The sequence below is a fragment of the Thalassophryne amazonica genome, chromosome 2 (genome assembly GCF_902500255.1).
Source record: "Thalassophryne amazonica chromosome 2, fThaAma1.1, whole genome shotgun sequence".
Lineage (NCBI taxonomy): Eukaryota > Metazoa > Chordata > Actinopteri > Batrachoidiformes > Batrachoididae > Thalassophryne > Thalassophryne amazonica.
In genome coordinates, this window is record NC_047104.1 from 5,733,417 (window position 1) to 5,748,133 (window position 14,717).

At 44.9% G+C, this 14,717-nt stretch overlaps 1 protein-coding gene across 1 annotated transcript in view; it reads right to left on the bottom strand.

The window, feature by feature from the left end:
- The window catches only part of herc1 (HECT and RLD domain containing E3 ubiquitin protein ligase family member 1), a 155,674-nt gene that overhangs the window by 59,539 nt on the left and 81,418 nt on the right, over window positions 1-14,717 (bottom strand). The window contains 10 exon segments of the mRNA XM_034160392.1: window positions 304-478; window positions 5,869-6,069; window positions 6,177-6,229; window positions 6,694-6,962; window positions 7,359-7,585; window positions 7,730-7,851; window positions 8,508-8,742; window positions 12,286-12,402; window positions 14,203-14,363; window positions 14,452-14,662. Coding sequence (XP_034016283.1) covers window positions 304-478; window positions 5,869-6,069; window positions 6,177-6,229; window positions 6,694-6,962; window positions 7,359-7,585; window positions 7,730-7,851; window positions 8,508-8,742; window positions 12,286-12,402; window positions 14,203-14,363; window positions 14,452-14,662 — 1,771 coding nt within the window.

Consider the following 14,717-nt stretch of genomic DNA (forward strand, 5'->3'; position numbering starts at 1 on the left):
CCACATTACATGGAGAAATGTGGCAGGGGTGGGATTTGAACCCGGAACCTTCTGCACTGAAACCAAGCGCATTAACCACTTGGCCACCACCCCTGCTACACATTGAAAAATGTGTTTTTGGATAAAATTTTTGAGGCCCTTGACTGATCTGCTTGAAACACCAACCATCTGGAGACACTTCCCAATGAATATTCCAACCAAGTTTGGAAAAAACCCTCTCACCCATTTCTGAGTTATTACCCCTTGATCTGCCTTATAGACTGGCAGCATTGGAAACCATGTTTCTGTGTTGATGAAGTCTACCTGACAGACAGCAGGGAGAGAGCTCTCATCACCATGGTCCTGGCCAACAGCACCTGAGCTGCAGCCGTCACTCTCCTCAGGGCCATCACCCGGTCGTGGGGGTTCTGCAGGGCTGCCGCCTGCTCCCCAAGGGTCACCCTGCCTGATGAACTCTTATCCACAGAGGTTTGACAGCCTAAACAAAAGCAGACACCACCATCGGCACTGTCATACTGTTGCACAAGAATTTCTGTTAGTGGTTCACAGCAATATTTTTGATGGCTTCAATACCATTTTCTATTTTAAAGGCCAATTCTTGAAATATTGTTAAAGAGAGAAAAGTAAACATTTATGTCCAGGTTTTGATCTGCTGTTGTTCGTTCTTCTTTATGTGGACAAACAGATCAGACGTTAAAAGTTTGAAAACTTTCTGACAGCGTTTCCAAGCTGTTCCCAAGAAATCCGACACAGTGAAAACCACGTCAGTGCTGCAGTTTATGATCCATGTTGAAAATCAATCAATCAATCAATCAATTTTTTTTATATAGCACCAAATCACAACAAACAGTTGCCCCAAGGCGCTTTATATTGTAAGGCAAGGCCATACAATAATTATGTAAAACCCCAACGGTCAAAACGACCCCCTGTGAGCAAGCACTTGGCTACAGTGGGAAGGAAAAACTCCCTTTTAACAGGAAGAAACCTCCAGCAGAACCAGGCTCAGGGAGGGGCAGTCTTCTGCTGGGACTGGTTGGGGCTGAGGGAGAGAACCAGGAAAAAGACATGCTGTGGAGGGGAGCAGAGATCGATCACTAATGATTAAATGCAGAGTGGTGCATACAGAGCAAAAAGAGAAAGAAACAGTGCATCATGGGAACCCCCCAGCAGTCTACGTCTATAGCAGCATAACTAAGGGATGGTTCAGGGTCACCTGATCCAGCCCTAACTATAAGCTTTAGCAAAAAGGAAAGTTTTAAGCCTAATCTTAAAAGTAGAGAGGGTGTCTGTCTCCCTGATCTGAATTGGGAGCTGGTTCCACAGGAGAGGAGCCTGAAAGCTGAAGGCTCTGCCTCCCATTCTACTCTTACAAACCCTAGGAACTACAAGTAAGCCTGCAGTCTGAGAGCGAAGCGCTCTATTGGGGTGATATGGTACTACGAGGTCCCTAAGATAAGATGGGACCTGATTATTCAAAACCTTATAAGTAAGAAGAAGAATTTTAAATTCTATTCTAGAATTAACAGGAAGCCAATGAAGAGAGGCCAATATGGGTGAGATATGCTCTCTCCTTCTAGTCCCCGTCAGTACTCTAGCTGCAGCATTTTGAATTAACTGAAGGCTTTTTAGGGAACTTTTAGGACAACCTGATAATAATGAATTACAATAGTCCAGCCTAGAGGAAATAAATGCATGAATTAGTTTTTCAGCATCACTCTGAGACAAGACCTTTCTGATTTTAGAGATATTGCGTAAATGCAAAAAAGCAGTCCTACATATTTGTTTAATATGCGCTTTGAATGACATATCCTGATCAAAAATGACTCCAAGATTTCTCACAGTATTACTAGAGGTCAGGGTAATGCCATCCACAGTAAGGATCTGGTTAGACACCATGTTTCTAAGATTTGTGGGGCCAAGTACAATAACTTCAGTTTTATCTGAGTTTAAAAGCAGGAAATTAGAGGTCATCCATGTCTTTATGTCTGTAAGACAATCCTGCAGTTTAGCTAATTGGTGTGTGTTGTCTGGCTTCATGGATAGATAAAGCTGGGTATCATCTGCGTAACAATGAAAATTTAAGCAATACCGTCTAATAATACTGCCTAAGGGAAGCATATATAAAGTGAATAAAATTGGTCCTAGCACAGAACCTTGTGGAACTCCATAATTAACTTTAGTCTGTGAAGAAGATTCCCCATTTACATGAACAAATTGTAATCTATTAGACAAATATGATTCAAACCACCGCAGCGCAGTGCCTTTAATACCTATGGCATGCTCTAATCTCTGTAATAAAATTTTATGGTCAACAGTATCAAAAGCAGCACTGAGGTCTAACAGAACAAGCACAGAGATGAGTCCACTGTCCGAGGCCATAAGAAGATCATTTGTAACCTTCACTAATGCTGTTTCTGTACTATGATGAATTCTAAAACCTGACTGAAACTCTTCAAATAGACCATTCCTCTGCAGATGATCAGTTAGCTGTTTTACAACTACCCTTTCAAGAATTTTTGAGAGAAAAGGAAGGTTGGAGATTGGCCTATAATTAGCTAAGATAACTGGGTCAAGTGATGGCTTTTTAAGTAATGGTTTAATTACTGCCACCTTAAAAGCCTGTGGTACATAGCCAACTAACAAAGATAGATTGATCATATTTAAGATCGAAGCATTAAATAATGGTAGGGCTTCCTTGAGCAGCCTGGTAGGAATGGGGTCTAATAAACATGTTGATGGTTTGGATGAAGTAACTAATGAAAATAACTCAGACAGAACAATCAGAGAGAAAGAGTCTAACCAAATACCGGCATCACTGAAAGCAGCCAAAGATAACGATACGTCTTTGGGATGGTTATGAGTAATTTTTTTCTCTAATAGTTAAAATTTTGTTAGCAAAGAAAGTCATGAACTCATTACTAGTTAAAGTTAATGGAATACTCAGCTCAATAGAGCTCTGACTCTTTGTCAGCCTGGCTACAGTGCTGAAAAGAAACCTGGGGTTGTTCTTATTTTCTTCAATTAGTGATGAGTAGAAAGATGTCCTAGCTTTACGGAGGGCTTTTTTATAGAGCAACAGACTCTTTTTCCAGGCTAAGTGAAGATCTTCTAAATTAGTGAGACGCCATTTCCTCTCCAACTTACGGGTTATCTGCTTTAAGCTACGAGTTTGAGAGTTATACCATGGAGTCAGACACTTCTGATTTAAAGCTCTCTTTTTCAGAGGAGCTACAGCATCCAAAGCTGTCTTCAATGAGGATGTAAAACTACTGACGAGATACTCTATCTCCCTTACAGAGTTTAGGTAGCTACTCTGCACTGTGTTGTTATATGGCATTAGAGAACATAAAGAAGGAATCATATCCTTAAACCTAGTTACAGCGCTTTCTGAAAGACTTCTAGTGTAATGAAACTTATTCCCTACTGCTGGGTAGTCCATCAGAGTAAATGTAAATGTTATTAAAAAATGATCAGACAGAAGGGAGTTTTCAGGGAATACTGTTAAGTCTTCTATTTCCATACCATAAGTCAGAACAAGATCTAAGATATGATTAAAGTGGTGGGTGGACTCATTTACTTTTTGAGCAAAGCCAATAGAGTCTAATAATAGATTAAATGCAGTGTTGAGGCTGTCATTCTCAGCATCTGTGTGGATGTTAAAATCGCCCACTATAATTATCTTATCTGAGCTAAGCACTAAGTCAGACAAAAGGTCTGAAAATTCACAGAGAAACTCACAGTAACGACCAGGTGGACGATAGATAATAACAAATAAAACTGGTTTTTGGGACTTCCAATTTGGATGGACAAGACTAAGAGACAAGCTTTCAAATGAATTAAAGCTCTGTCTGGGTTTTTGATTAATTAATAAGCTGGAATGGAAGATTGCTGCTAATCCACCGCCCCGGCCCGTGCTACGAGCATTCTGACAGTTAGTGTGACTCGGGGGTGTTGACTCATTTAAACTAACATATTCATCCTGCTGTAACCAGGTTTCTGTTAGGCAGAATAAATCAATATGTTGATCAATTATTATATCATTTACCAACAGGGACTTAGAAGAGAGAGACCTAATGTTTAATAGACCACATTTAACTGTTTTAGTCTGTGGTGCAGTTGAAGGTGCTATATTATTTTTTCTTTTTGAATTTTTATGCTTAAATAGATTTTTGCTGGTTATTGGTAGTCTGGGAGCAGGCACCGTCTCTACGGGGATGGGGTAATGAGGGGATGGCAGGGGGAGAGAAGCTGCAGAGAGGTGTGTAAGACTACAACTCTGCTTCCTGGTCCCAACCCTGGATAGTCACGGTTTGGAGGATTTAAGAAAATTAGCCAGATTTCTAGAAATGAGAGCTGCTCCATCCAAAGTGGGATGGATGCCGTCTCTCCTAACAAGACCAGGTTTTCCCCAGAAGCTTTGCCAATTATCTATGAAGCCCACCTCATTTTTTGGACACCACTCAGACAGCCAGCAATTCAAGGAGAACATGCGGCTAAACATGTCACTCCCGGTCCGATTGGGGAGGGGCCCAGAGAAAACTACAGAGTCCGACATTGTTTTTGCAAAGTTACACACCGATTTAATGTTAATTTTAGTGACCTCCGATTGGCGTAACCGGGTGTCATTACTGCCGACGTGAATTACAATCTTACCAAATTTACGCTTAGCCTTAACCAGCAGTTTCAAATTTCCTTCAATGTCGCCTGCTCTGGCCCCCGGAAGACAATTGACTATGGTTGCTGGTGTCGCTAACTTCACATTTCTCAAAACTAGAGTCGCCAATAACCAGAGTTTGATCCTCGGCGGGTGTGTCGTCGAGTGGGGAAAAACGGTTAGAGATGTGAACGGGTTGGCGGTGTACACGGGGCTTCTGTTTAGGGCTACGCTTCCTCCTCACAGTCACCCAGTCAGCCTGCTTTCCCGGCTGCTCGGGATCTGCCAGGGGGGAACTAACGGCGGCTAAGCTACCTTGGTCCGCACCGACTACAGGGGCCTGGCTAGCTGTAGAATTTTCCACGGTGCGGAGCCGAGTCTCCAATTCGCCCAGCCTGGCCTCCAAAGCTACGAATAAGCTACACTTATTACAAGTACCATTACTGCTAAAGGAGGCCGAGGAATAACTAAACATTTCACACCCAGAGCAGAAAAGTGCGGGAGAGACAGGAGAAGCCGCCATGCTAAATCGGCTAAGAGCTAGTAGCTACGCTAAGCTAGCGGATTCCTAAAAACACGCAAAGTGAATAATGTGTAAATAATTTAGAGGTTAAAATGACTGCCTGAGGCTGACAGACTTGCTTCCATGGCTTTACAGATTGAAACTAATCAATAGATTGATCGGGCTCTTGCCCTGGTTTGTGCCGCTTAAGTTGTTTTATGTTCATACATATATTAATGAAGTTTTCCCGTCAAAGCTGATGGTCACTTTCCCATCATTCCAGGTTAAAAGCTCCACTAATGGTCCAGTTATTGCATTAATATTACAGATCAGACAAAGCAAACACTGCTTTCAAGAAACAGTGTGGAACAGCAGAGAAACAAAGCGTAGAGCGCACGGACCCGCTGTGGACCCATTGTGCCGGCTACACGATCCAAAACCAAAACCTGGACAGTGGAACAAAGACATGCAACACCGTTGGGTCGGCCGAACTTCCTCCACAGACATGTTCTGAAGTGTTCAGAGTGCTTATTGCTCGTTCTATGTCCACAATGGACACTGGATGTGAATGACCTTCTTTGATCCACCCTGCTTATAGTTCTCTTTAGTTAATGTCTTTATACTGTGTGATGGTTTTCAGACACTACAAAAACACTCAAGTATTAATTAAAAATAAAAATGAAGAAGCTGCCATCATGAACTTTCTCCTCACCTATCTGAAGTAGGGTCTCCTCCATACTGTTAGAGGCCGTCACCATGGCTACAGAGGCTCCAAGTGGGTCGCTGTCAGGGAACTGAACAGCATCGGGGACAAGCCGGCACTCACTCAGACCTAAAGGGCCGGCTAAAAGCTCAAACTCCTCCTCCCCTGTCAGCTTTTCATCTTCATCAACATCAAGCATATCCCAGTCCTCTGTAGTGACAAGGAGGAGAAAAAAAATATAATGGAAACTTGCACTTATGGGTATTACTGTATGCATTATTTCCTGTGCAGTAATTCATTATGCAAAGGTAGCTCACCTTCACAGACACTGTCCTGCTTTCCCAGGAGGTCAGGAGCTTGTCCTTTATATCTAAACACACAACCCAGAATCAACCAAATGAGACATTAAGACCCAGTCCTTCCTCAGCAGTCACGTTGTAATGCCTCAGTAAACAGCAGTGCTGGGGAGGACAGCCAGGCTAAGGTAAGCAGCTAACTGTATACCTGGTTATTTAAAAAGGGTTTATTTACATTATAAGTGAGGTAAATATGCCCATGTGGATACGGGCCATGCAACCGGACACATCTAATGACATTTTTGCTGTTCCATGGCAACAGGAAGCAGTTTTCTCCAAATTCAAATAACATTAGCTGGTTACCTTCTGCTTGCTGCCATTGTCTTTGCATTCAAAATAAATAATGCAGCATTTAAATCACTTTTGTCCAGAGCAGAAAAAAATTACACCAAACATCTAAAAATATAGGCCAACACATGACAGGCCCACATAACACCAGAGACGTCCCTTGCAGACACAAACTGATTGGCGTGTTTACCTTTCCACAACGGGGACTTTGGCCTTGCTTTTGATAGCCAAGTACTTCTCTCGGCAGGCTCCACAGAGCAGGTAGTAGGGGTTTCCACTGCCGCATTCCCCTCCAAACCAGCCGTCTACATAGGAGCCATTGCTGCGGTAGCCTTGCCGGTTGGCACTGCGTCCGCAACCAGGGTGGCTCTTCTTCATGTGCTGATTGAAGTTGGCTACATTGGCCTCGCACAACTCACACACCACCACTTCATCTCGATCTTCTGTCTCACATACATGCTGCAAGATGTGGTATAATTGCAGAGACAAATGATTACAGATGGGAAAAGGACAGAGTTAAAAATATGAGAGATGAACATGTGACATCGTGAAACCTCTAAACAGTTACATTCTCATGCAGTTCAACCTGTTAGACTCAATTATAGTTTTTATTTGAATTCCAAGTAATGGCCAAATAATCAGAATTGTCATGTTGTTATTAAAAATAAGTTAGATTTTTGTCTTATTTTATGCCACGTGTTTGTGTCACTGGTGAGTAAACGTTTAGAGGACAAACAAGCTAGTAGCCATCATAAATGTGACTTTCTGAAGTTGGCATTTCACCGTGCGTGAATTTACTGTGAGAGAGTGGTAATGCAGGGCAGCCGTCTGGCTGTAACGTAAAGTCACACACACCCATGTTGGCCAGTCCAGTACCTCCGGGATCCACATTCCCAGAATGTCAGTGTCACTGGGAAGGTCCTGGCCGAACATGGCTTCCATGGTTTCCTCGTCCAGGTCCATCTCCAGCTCTTCATCGAGGTTGAAGTCATAAAGCGTGCCTGGGTCTTGCTGCTGCTGCAGGGATGAGACCTCCCGACGTGACTGGCTGGGATGAGCATGAACTGAGCGGTACAGACCAGCTGGGAAAGAAGGAAGTTTGACGTTAGATGAGGAAGTGCGCGGTAAGACTAGTAAGCAACATTTAAAGCACAAACACTTTAACCCATCTATGGGCAAAGAGAAAAGGTGCTTAAAAAATAAAAAATAAATAATGGCTTTCTCACCAGCACGGGCGAGGAGTGTGCGTGCAGCCATATCAAAGCGGTGCTTCCTTCCAACAGCAGAGCGACCTCTGAGCGGCGTTCCGTTTGAGGCTGAAGCGCTGTCCTGTTCCAGACCCTCGGGACTACAAAGTGCAGTGAGCAAGTGTGAGACATCAAATTTACTGACATACAACTGTCCTGTCTTTGATTTAATCGTGCATCCTCCATCAAAAACAACAACAAAAAGCATGCCTTCATTCACTAATGGTTGTTCTGTTGTTACCAGTTAGTTTTGATGATTGAACATGACAGAACATTCCTGGGGACTTTCTTACTTTCATAAATAGAATCAGCCAGTCACAACCAGCTAGCTCATGGATGGACTACCATTTGCATAAAATTACAGGTGATTTCACAGATGAGCACCACTTTGATTGAGGTGATATGATGCCAAGGAAACGTATGCCCTCTTGGCCCATTTATTGCTCAAAGTTGCCCACCCCTGGGCGAGCCTGTGGCCCAGACCTCCCCTGGCACTTTTCATGTCACCTTCCAATGCTGGAGGCTCCATCTAAAATGTATTGAAGGCTGGTAGGTTATCTACGATGCTGGGAGTAGATTTTTTGAAAATATCCCAACACGACTTAATGCCTTCAGAATATAAAGGGTGAAAGCAACTTCCATTATTTAAGTTTCCCTTTTCCCGTGAGATTCTTACCTAAACCAATTACATGACTGCCAATGATCCGTCAAATGTTCCGTGTTAAGTCTACTCAGAAGTAGAAAACTCCTACTGTACCTCTCACTGAAGCCCTCTTCCATTTCGGAAGTATCTGCATTGGCTATGTCTCGAGAAGAACACAGATACGAGCTCCGATCCTGAGATTTTCCTCCTCCCCCTGAAGCACCCGTACAGGAAGAATCTGGCCCATCTCTGCTGTGAGAGCTGTCTTGCTCATCCTCTGTGCCCGGATGTTCAATCATCCACATGGCCAGCACAGTGATGTTCTGGGCGTCCGCCTCTCCTCGAGCACCTGAGGACAGAGTTAAAACAGACACCTCACAATATGAAACAGAAAAACAAAAATTAACAACTCATTTTAGAACTTTATCACCTACTGAACTTTGGAGACAAAGTCAAACAGCAAATAAAAAAAAAATAAAAAAAAAAGCACCTTCAGTGGAATATTTACGATTCTTCAAGATGGCGGAATTACGTCTACTGGCTGCCACTAATAACAATCTGCAAATACTATAGCACTGTCAGTGGAATTCTATTCTCCATAATATTGCTGGGCAGGTGCAGTGACACCAAGCCAAACTGTGCAGCCTAACTCCCTATGGTCTTATTTCTGGTGCTCATCTCTAGGATATTGCACAGTTTATTCAACAATGACAGAATTCTTCTTAATCAATAATTATTAAAGATACAGAAAATCCATTTCTACTGTGCTAAATAAGCTTTAAGAAGCTACAGGTTGATATCTGAATGGAACATATTTCCATCTATATTCAGTAACCTGCAGTGCTTTGATGACTGGATGTAAGAAAATACAGATTCTGGGCCCTCTATTGTACCACCACAAGTGACTGTGGGGGTGCAAGTTCAGAACCCTCCACAATGTGGCATCTGATTATACCACTGTTAAGCATGGTGTCCCTCAGGGTTCAGTTCTAGGCCCGTTGTTATTTTCTCTGTAAGTAACTCCGTTGAGGAAGATCATTCATGGCTTTGGACTGAATATTCACTGTTACGCTGATGATTCGCAGTTGTATCTGCCTGTGTTTGCTGATCAGGCCACCAAAATTGAGAAATACGCTTGAGCAATTTATTGTTTCACTGGGTGACTGTGATTCAGCAGACTGAGATGGTCAGGAATCTTGGTGTCACTGCCGTTGGCTGCCTGTTCATGTGAGGGCGGATTTTAAGGTTTTGTTGTTTACTTTATGATTCTACATGACTGTGTGATGTCCTACATGTGCCCGTACGTGTCCTGTGATCACAAGAGGCTGGCCTGCTATGTGTCCCAAACATCAGGAAGACCCCCTGCTGGCTCCCAGAGAGCACATAACCTGAAGAACCTGAATGTCTGTTTCACCCAAAACTGTAGAAAAAAAAAGTTGGTCTCAGAAACACTTCAGGACACCACAGACCTGATCACGCAATGCGACACACAGCTTGACAACTGTCACGTCAGGTTGGGTGTGGGAGCATGTGCTACATCCACAACATTAGAAAACTGCTTTGGGTCCTCCTGGATGGCAGCTGTCTGGGTAGACCACTGGCCGACCCCCACCTCTTGAAAGTAATCATGTATCTGCCACAGACAGGTCAAACCCTGGATCATGACCAGAGAAGCAAACTGCAGGGCCCTCACAACGCAAGAACAACAAAATTGAATTGACACAAAATCATTGTACCTAAGTACCTACCAGTACCTAAGTATCCTTGAAGAGAACCAACAGTCATCCAACAACCGCACCGTTTAAATCACAAAATCACTTCTGCCTGTGTGGGTGTGTTGGTCTAGTTGAGTACAGAACTGGTGCGCAGATCATCCTTCAACTGAAGGCATTTGCACCTTAGTCCAGCAAAAACTGCATCTAAAATCCAGCACTGTGTGAAGAACGAGTCATTCAGATGCGCCATGCACAAGTGTGCTCACAACACACGGACACCCAACTATGTAGCCATGCCTCATGAACATCCCCCTTGTCCCAATATCTCTGTGCTACAGGAAGACAAAAAGATCTTGGAATGACATGGCCTACGTAAAATACTTGGGTCACCGTTCTACTACTCATCACCTTCAACCGCTTTTCCGGGTTAGGGTCACGGAGGCAACAGCTCCAGCAGGGAACCCCAGACTTCTCTTTCCCATGCCACATTGACCACCTCTGACTGGGGGATCCCGAGGCGTTCCCAGGCCTGTGTGGAGATATAATCTCTCCACCTAGTCCTGGGTCTTCCCCGGGGTCTCCTCTCAGATGGACGTGCCTGAAACACCTCCCTTGGGAGGCGCCCAGGAAGCATCCTTACCAGATGCCCGAACCACCTCAGCTGGCTCCTTTCACTGCGAAGGAGAAGTGACTCTACTCCGAGCCTCCCAGGGATGACCAAACTTCTCAACCTATCTCTAAGGGAGACACCAGTCACTCTCCTGAGGAAACCCATTTCGGCCGCTTGTACCCGCTTGTACCCGCAATCTAGTTCTTTTGGTCATGAACCAACACTCATGACCATAGGTGAGAGTAGGAACGAAGATTGACCAGTAGATCGAGAGCTTCGCCTTTTGGCTCAGCTCCCTTTTCATCACAACAGTACGGTAAAGCAAACGAAATGCCGCCCCTGTTGCGCCGATTCTCCGGCCAATCTCATGCTCCATCGTCCCCTCACTCGTGAACAAGACCCTGAGGTACTTGAACTCCTTCACTTGGGGCAAGGCCGTATTCCCTACCATCGGTTTCCTGCTGAGAACCATGGCCTCAGATTTAGAGGTGCTGATCCTCATCCCAGGCGCTTCACACTCAGCTGCGAACCGATCCAGTGAGTCTAGGAGGTCACAGGCTGATGAAGCCAACAGACTCACATCATCTGCAAAAAGTAGTGATGAGACCCTGAGCCCATCAAACCGGAAACCCTCCTCCCCCCAACTATGCCTCGATATCCTGTCCATGAATATCACAAACAGGATTGGTGACAAGGCGCAGCCCTGGCAGAGGCCAACCTCCACCGGAAATGAGTCCGACTTACTGTGAAGAACCTGAACACAGCTCTCGCTTTGCGAGTACAGAGATTGGATGGCCCTGAGAAGGGACCCCCTCACTCCATACTCCTGCAGTACCTCCTGAAGTATCTCCCAGGGTACCCGATCAGACGCCTTCTCCAAGTCCACAAAACACATGTAGATTGGGTGGGCATACTCCCAGGCCCCCTCCAGGATCCCTGTGAGAGTAAAGAGCTGGTCGGTTGTTCCATGACCAGGATGGAACCCGCATTGTTCTTCTTCAATCAGAGATTCGACTATCGGCCGAACCCTCCTTTCCAGCACCCTGGAGTAGACTTTACCAGGGAGGCTGAGCAGTGTGATGCCCCTGTAGTTGGCATACACTCTCTGGTCCCCCTTTTTAAATATGGGGACCACCACCCCAGTTTGCCACTCCTTAGGCACTGTCCCAGACCTCAACACAATGCTGAAGAGACGTCTCATCCAAAACAATCCCTCCACACCCAGAGCCTTCAGCATTTCTGGATGGATCTCATCAACCCCCGGGGCCTTGCCACTGTGGAGTTGTTTGACTACCTCTGTGACTTCCACCAGGGAAACTGATGAAAATCCTCCATCAGCTTCCAGCTCTGTCCCTACTATAGAGGGCGCTCCAGTCTGATGCACTGGAGCATACCGTTCTACTAAAACCTGTAAAAATCTGTCAAGTCATTTTTGAGATCTTTTGAACAGAGGTAGACATCGGGGATCACATCTTGCTTCCTGTGTCAGTGCGGGGTGGTAAATTAAGAGTTAAATTCATCAAGAAAAATTACAATCTTGTCAGCAGTGAGTTTGAGGGTGACGTACCAGTGGCTTCCAGAGCTTTAGTGATCTGTCGCAAGGAGAAGCCCATCTCCAGCAGAGGCACAGCGATGGCAGGCGGAGGAGGAGACGTGGACAGCCTGCTGCTGGGGTCGGACAGAGCTGAAGCAAAAATTTACTGCCATCAGTGGAACCGCTGTGACTTTCATTATGTCCAGTACAGCACAAAAAGTTTAATGTTCAATTAGACAGTGAATAACTCTTTAAAAGCTTCTAATCTGGAAGTCAAACACCTCATTTTCAACATTTTTCACTAGACTCAAGTCATTTTCATTTGCAGATGAGTGTTATGTGGGATTTGAACCACAGCGTATTTGCTAGTTAAAGCTCATTAACACTAAAGTCTACCAGTATTTGAACAACATCACCATTTTTGTAATATTATCTCTGTGCAGCACAACAGAGGTGACATTAAACATTTTTTTTTACATATCAGGTCTAATAGCTGGCGACTTTACGTGGCATACATGGTGACTCCACTTGCCGCCGTTAGTGAACACGCTGCCTTACACTTAGTATCCAAGACTCGTAATCATACCGTAAGACAGGAAGCACGAGGACCCTAAACATGTGGATCTTCCTTCTGCTGCAAAAGTATATGTGCCACCAAACACGTCTGTCCAGTGACCTCATCAATCCATAAACTCATCTCCCAGACATTTGTAGATCCCAAAAGCCGAGTGGCCAGAAACATGAATGTTAACACCGAGATAAGTGGATCTCAGCACATTCTACACTTTCACAGCATGCACGCGTCTAATGGGCGAGTCCAGGAAGTCACTGAATCTGCCTGAGGCTGATGACGTCCACACAGAAATTAAACTTTCCCTGTATGACCTTTTTCTTTGTTGTTTTGTTCACTGTGTTCCGTAAGCACAACACTGTCAAGAAACATTTGCTTACACACAAAACAAGTGAAAACACTGTAGTATATGTGCCAGGCCTGTATGTGGCGCTGTGATGCTACCACAGAAACGGAGAAGATGTGGAGCATGCTCATATGAAGTTAAACTTCTGCTCCAAGTCACACTGGATTATAACCGACTAAACTATAAGAGAATGCTGACTGGGAATCGTGTCAATCCAAAAAAAGCAATATGATGGACACGTTTCAGGCGCATTATCTGAGACACTCGACAGGGAAAGACGTGACGTATTGTGGCCGGGGTTAAGGCTGAGGTTAACAAGATGGGGCTATGACATCATCATTTCTCAAAAGTTCCGTATTGGTTGTTTATACAAAAATGGCAAGGTGGCACGTTGATATTTATCCACTCTGGGACCCGTTTTCTAAAGGTACCATTTTCGGGCATCAAAAACAGTGGTTCCTTGTGGACGAAGAGCCGATATGATACCAAAATTCGTCTCTGTTTGGATGGACCCTCAGTTCTAATCAGCATCAATCAGAAACTCGGACTCTTTACTCAGCTTCAAGTGCCGCAACCACAGCATCCACCGATTCTACAAAGGCCACAAACGTTCTCCGCAAACTGAAGTGTACCGACAACAGGGCCCAATTTGCTGGACTCCAAAGCCCAACCCAATCCAACACCCAGTCCATGCAAGTATGGAACAGAGTAAGATCCAGAACATACCCCTGATGAATACCAAAATTCACCAGGAGGAAGTCAGACTCTGCTCCCACTATGCAAAGGGCTCTGAGTACACATGCACAGGCCAGCTATGATGTCCAGCAAGTTGTTGGGGATCCCACATACTCTCAGGATGTCCCAGAGATCAGCCAGGTCAACCATATCAGACTGTTTATAAAAATCAACACAGGTTGCAAAGAAACACTGCAAGTATCTGGACAGTATATAACAGACAAGCAAACAAATACACCAGTCTGGAGTTTTTCCACTGACACAACTGCTACTGGCAAGCAGGTATACTTACAGGTACCTGTTCGGTTTTGTGGCCTGTTGGGCTGAGAGTCCGGGGAGGTGAGACTCTGTCTACGGCCAACCTCGTCTGAGGGAGACGTGGGCAAAGAGGACACGGGAGGGGTCTGGGCTCGCCGTGTCGGAACAAGTGCGGTGGTTGGATAGCTGGAGAACATTTGTCTGTCGCAATGCAGTAAAAAATTACAATTTAAATATGCACAAACAACAAGGCTAATCAGTAGCTAGCTGATAGATGACCTGTTCTGACCTGAGGAGACTAAGAGGCATGACCCCTGGAGACTCGGAGGCCGGGACAGTCTCTGTATCTGTGACAGGTGTGGTAGCGGTGGTGGTGTCCTCCAGGGAGGAGCTCATGAAGGAGGTGGTGCTGGAAGCTGAAGGGCTGGTGGTGACGGGGGTCTGTGCAAGCTGCTCTCCTTCTGCACCTTCCCCCTCACCCTCTGGTTCACTTTTCATTCCTGAGGGAGGAACGGCAACAAAGGTTTGTCTGTCAAAGCAGCTCGAACCACAGAG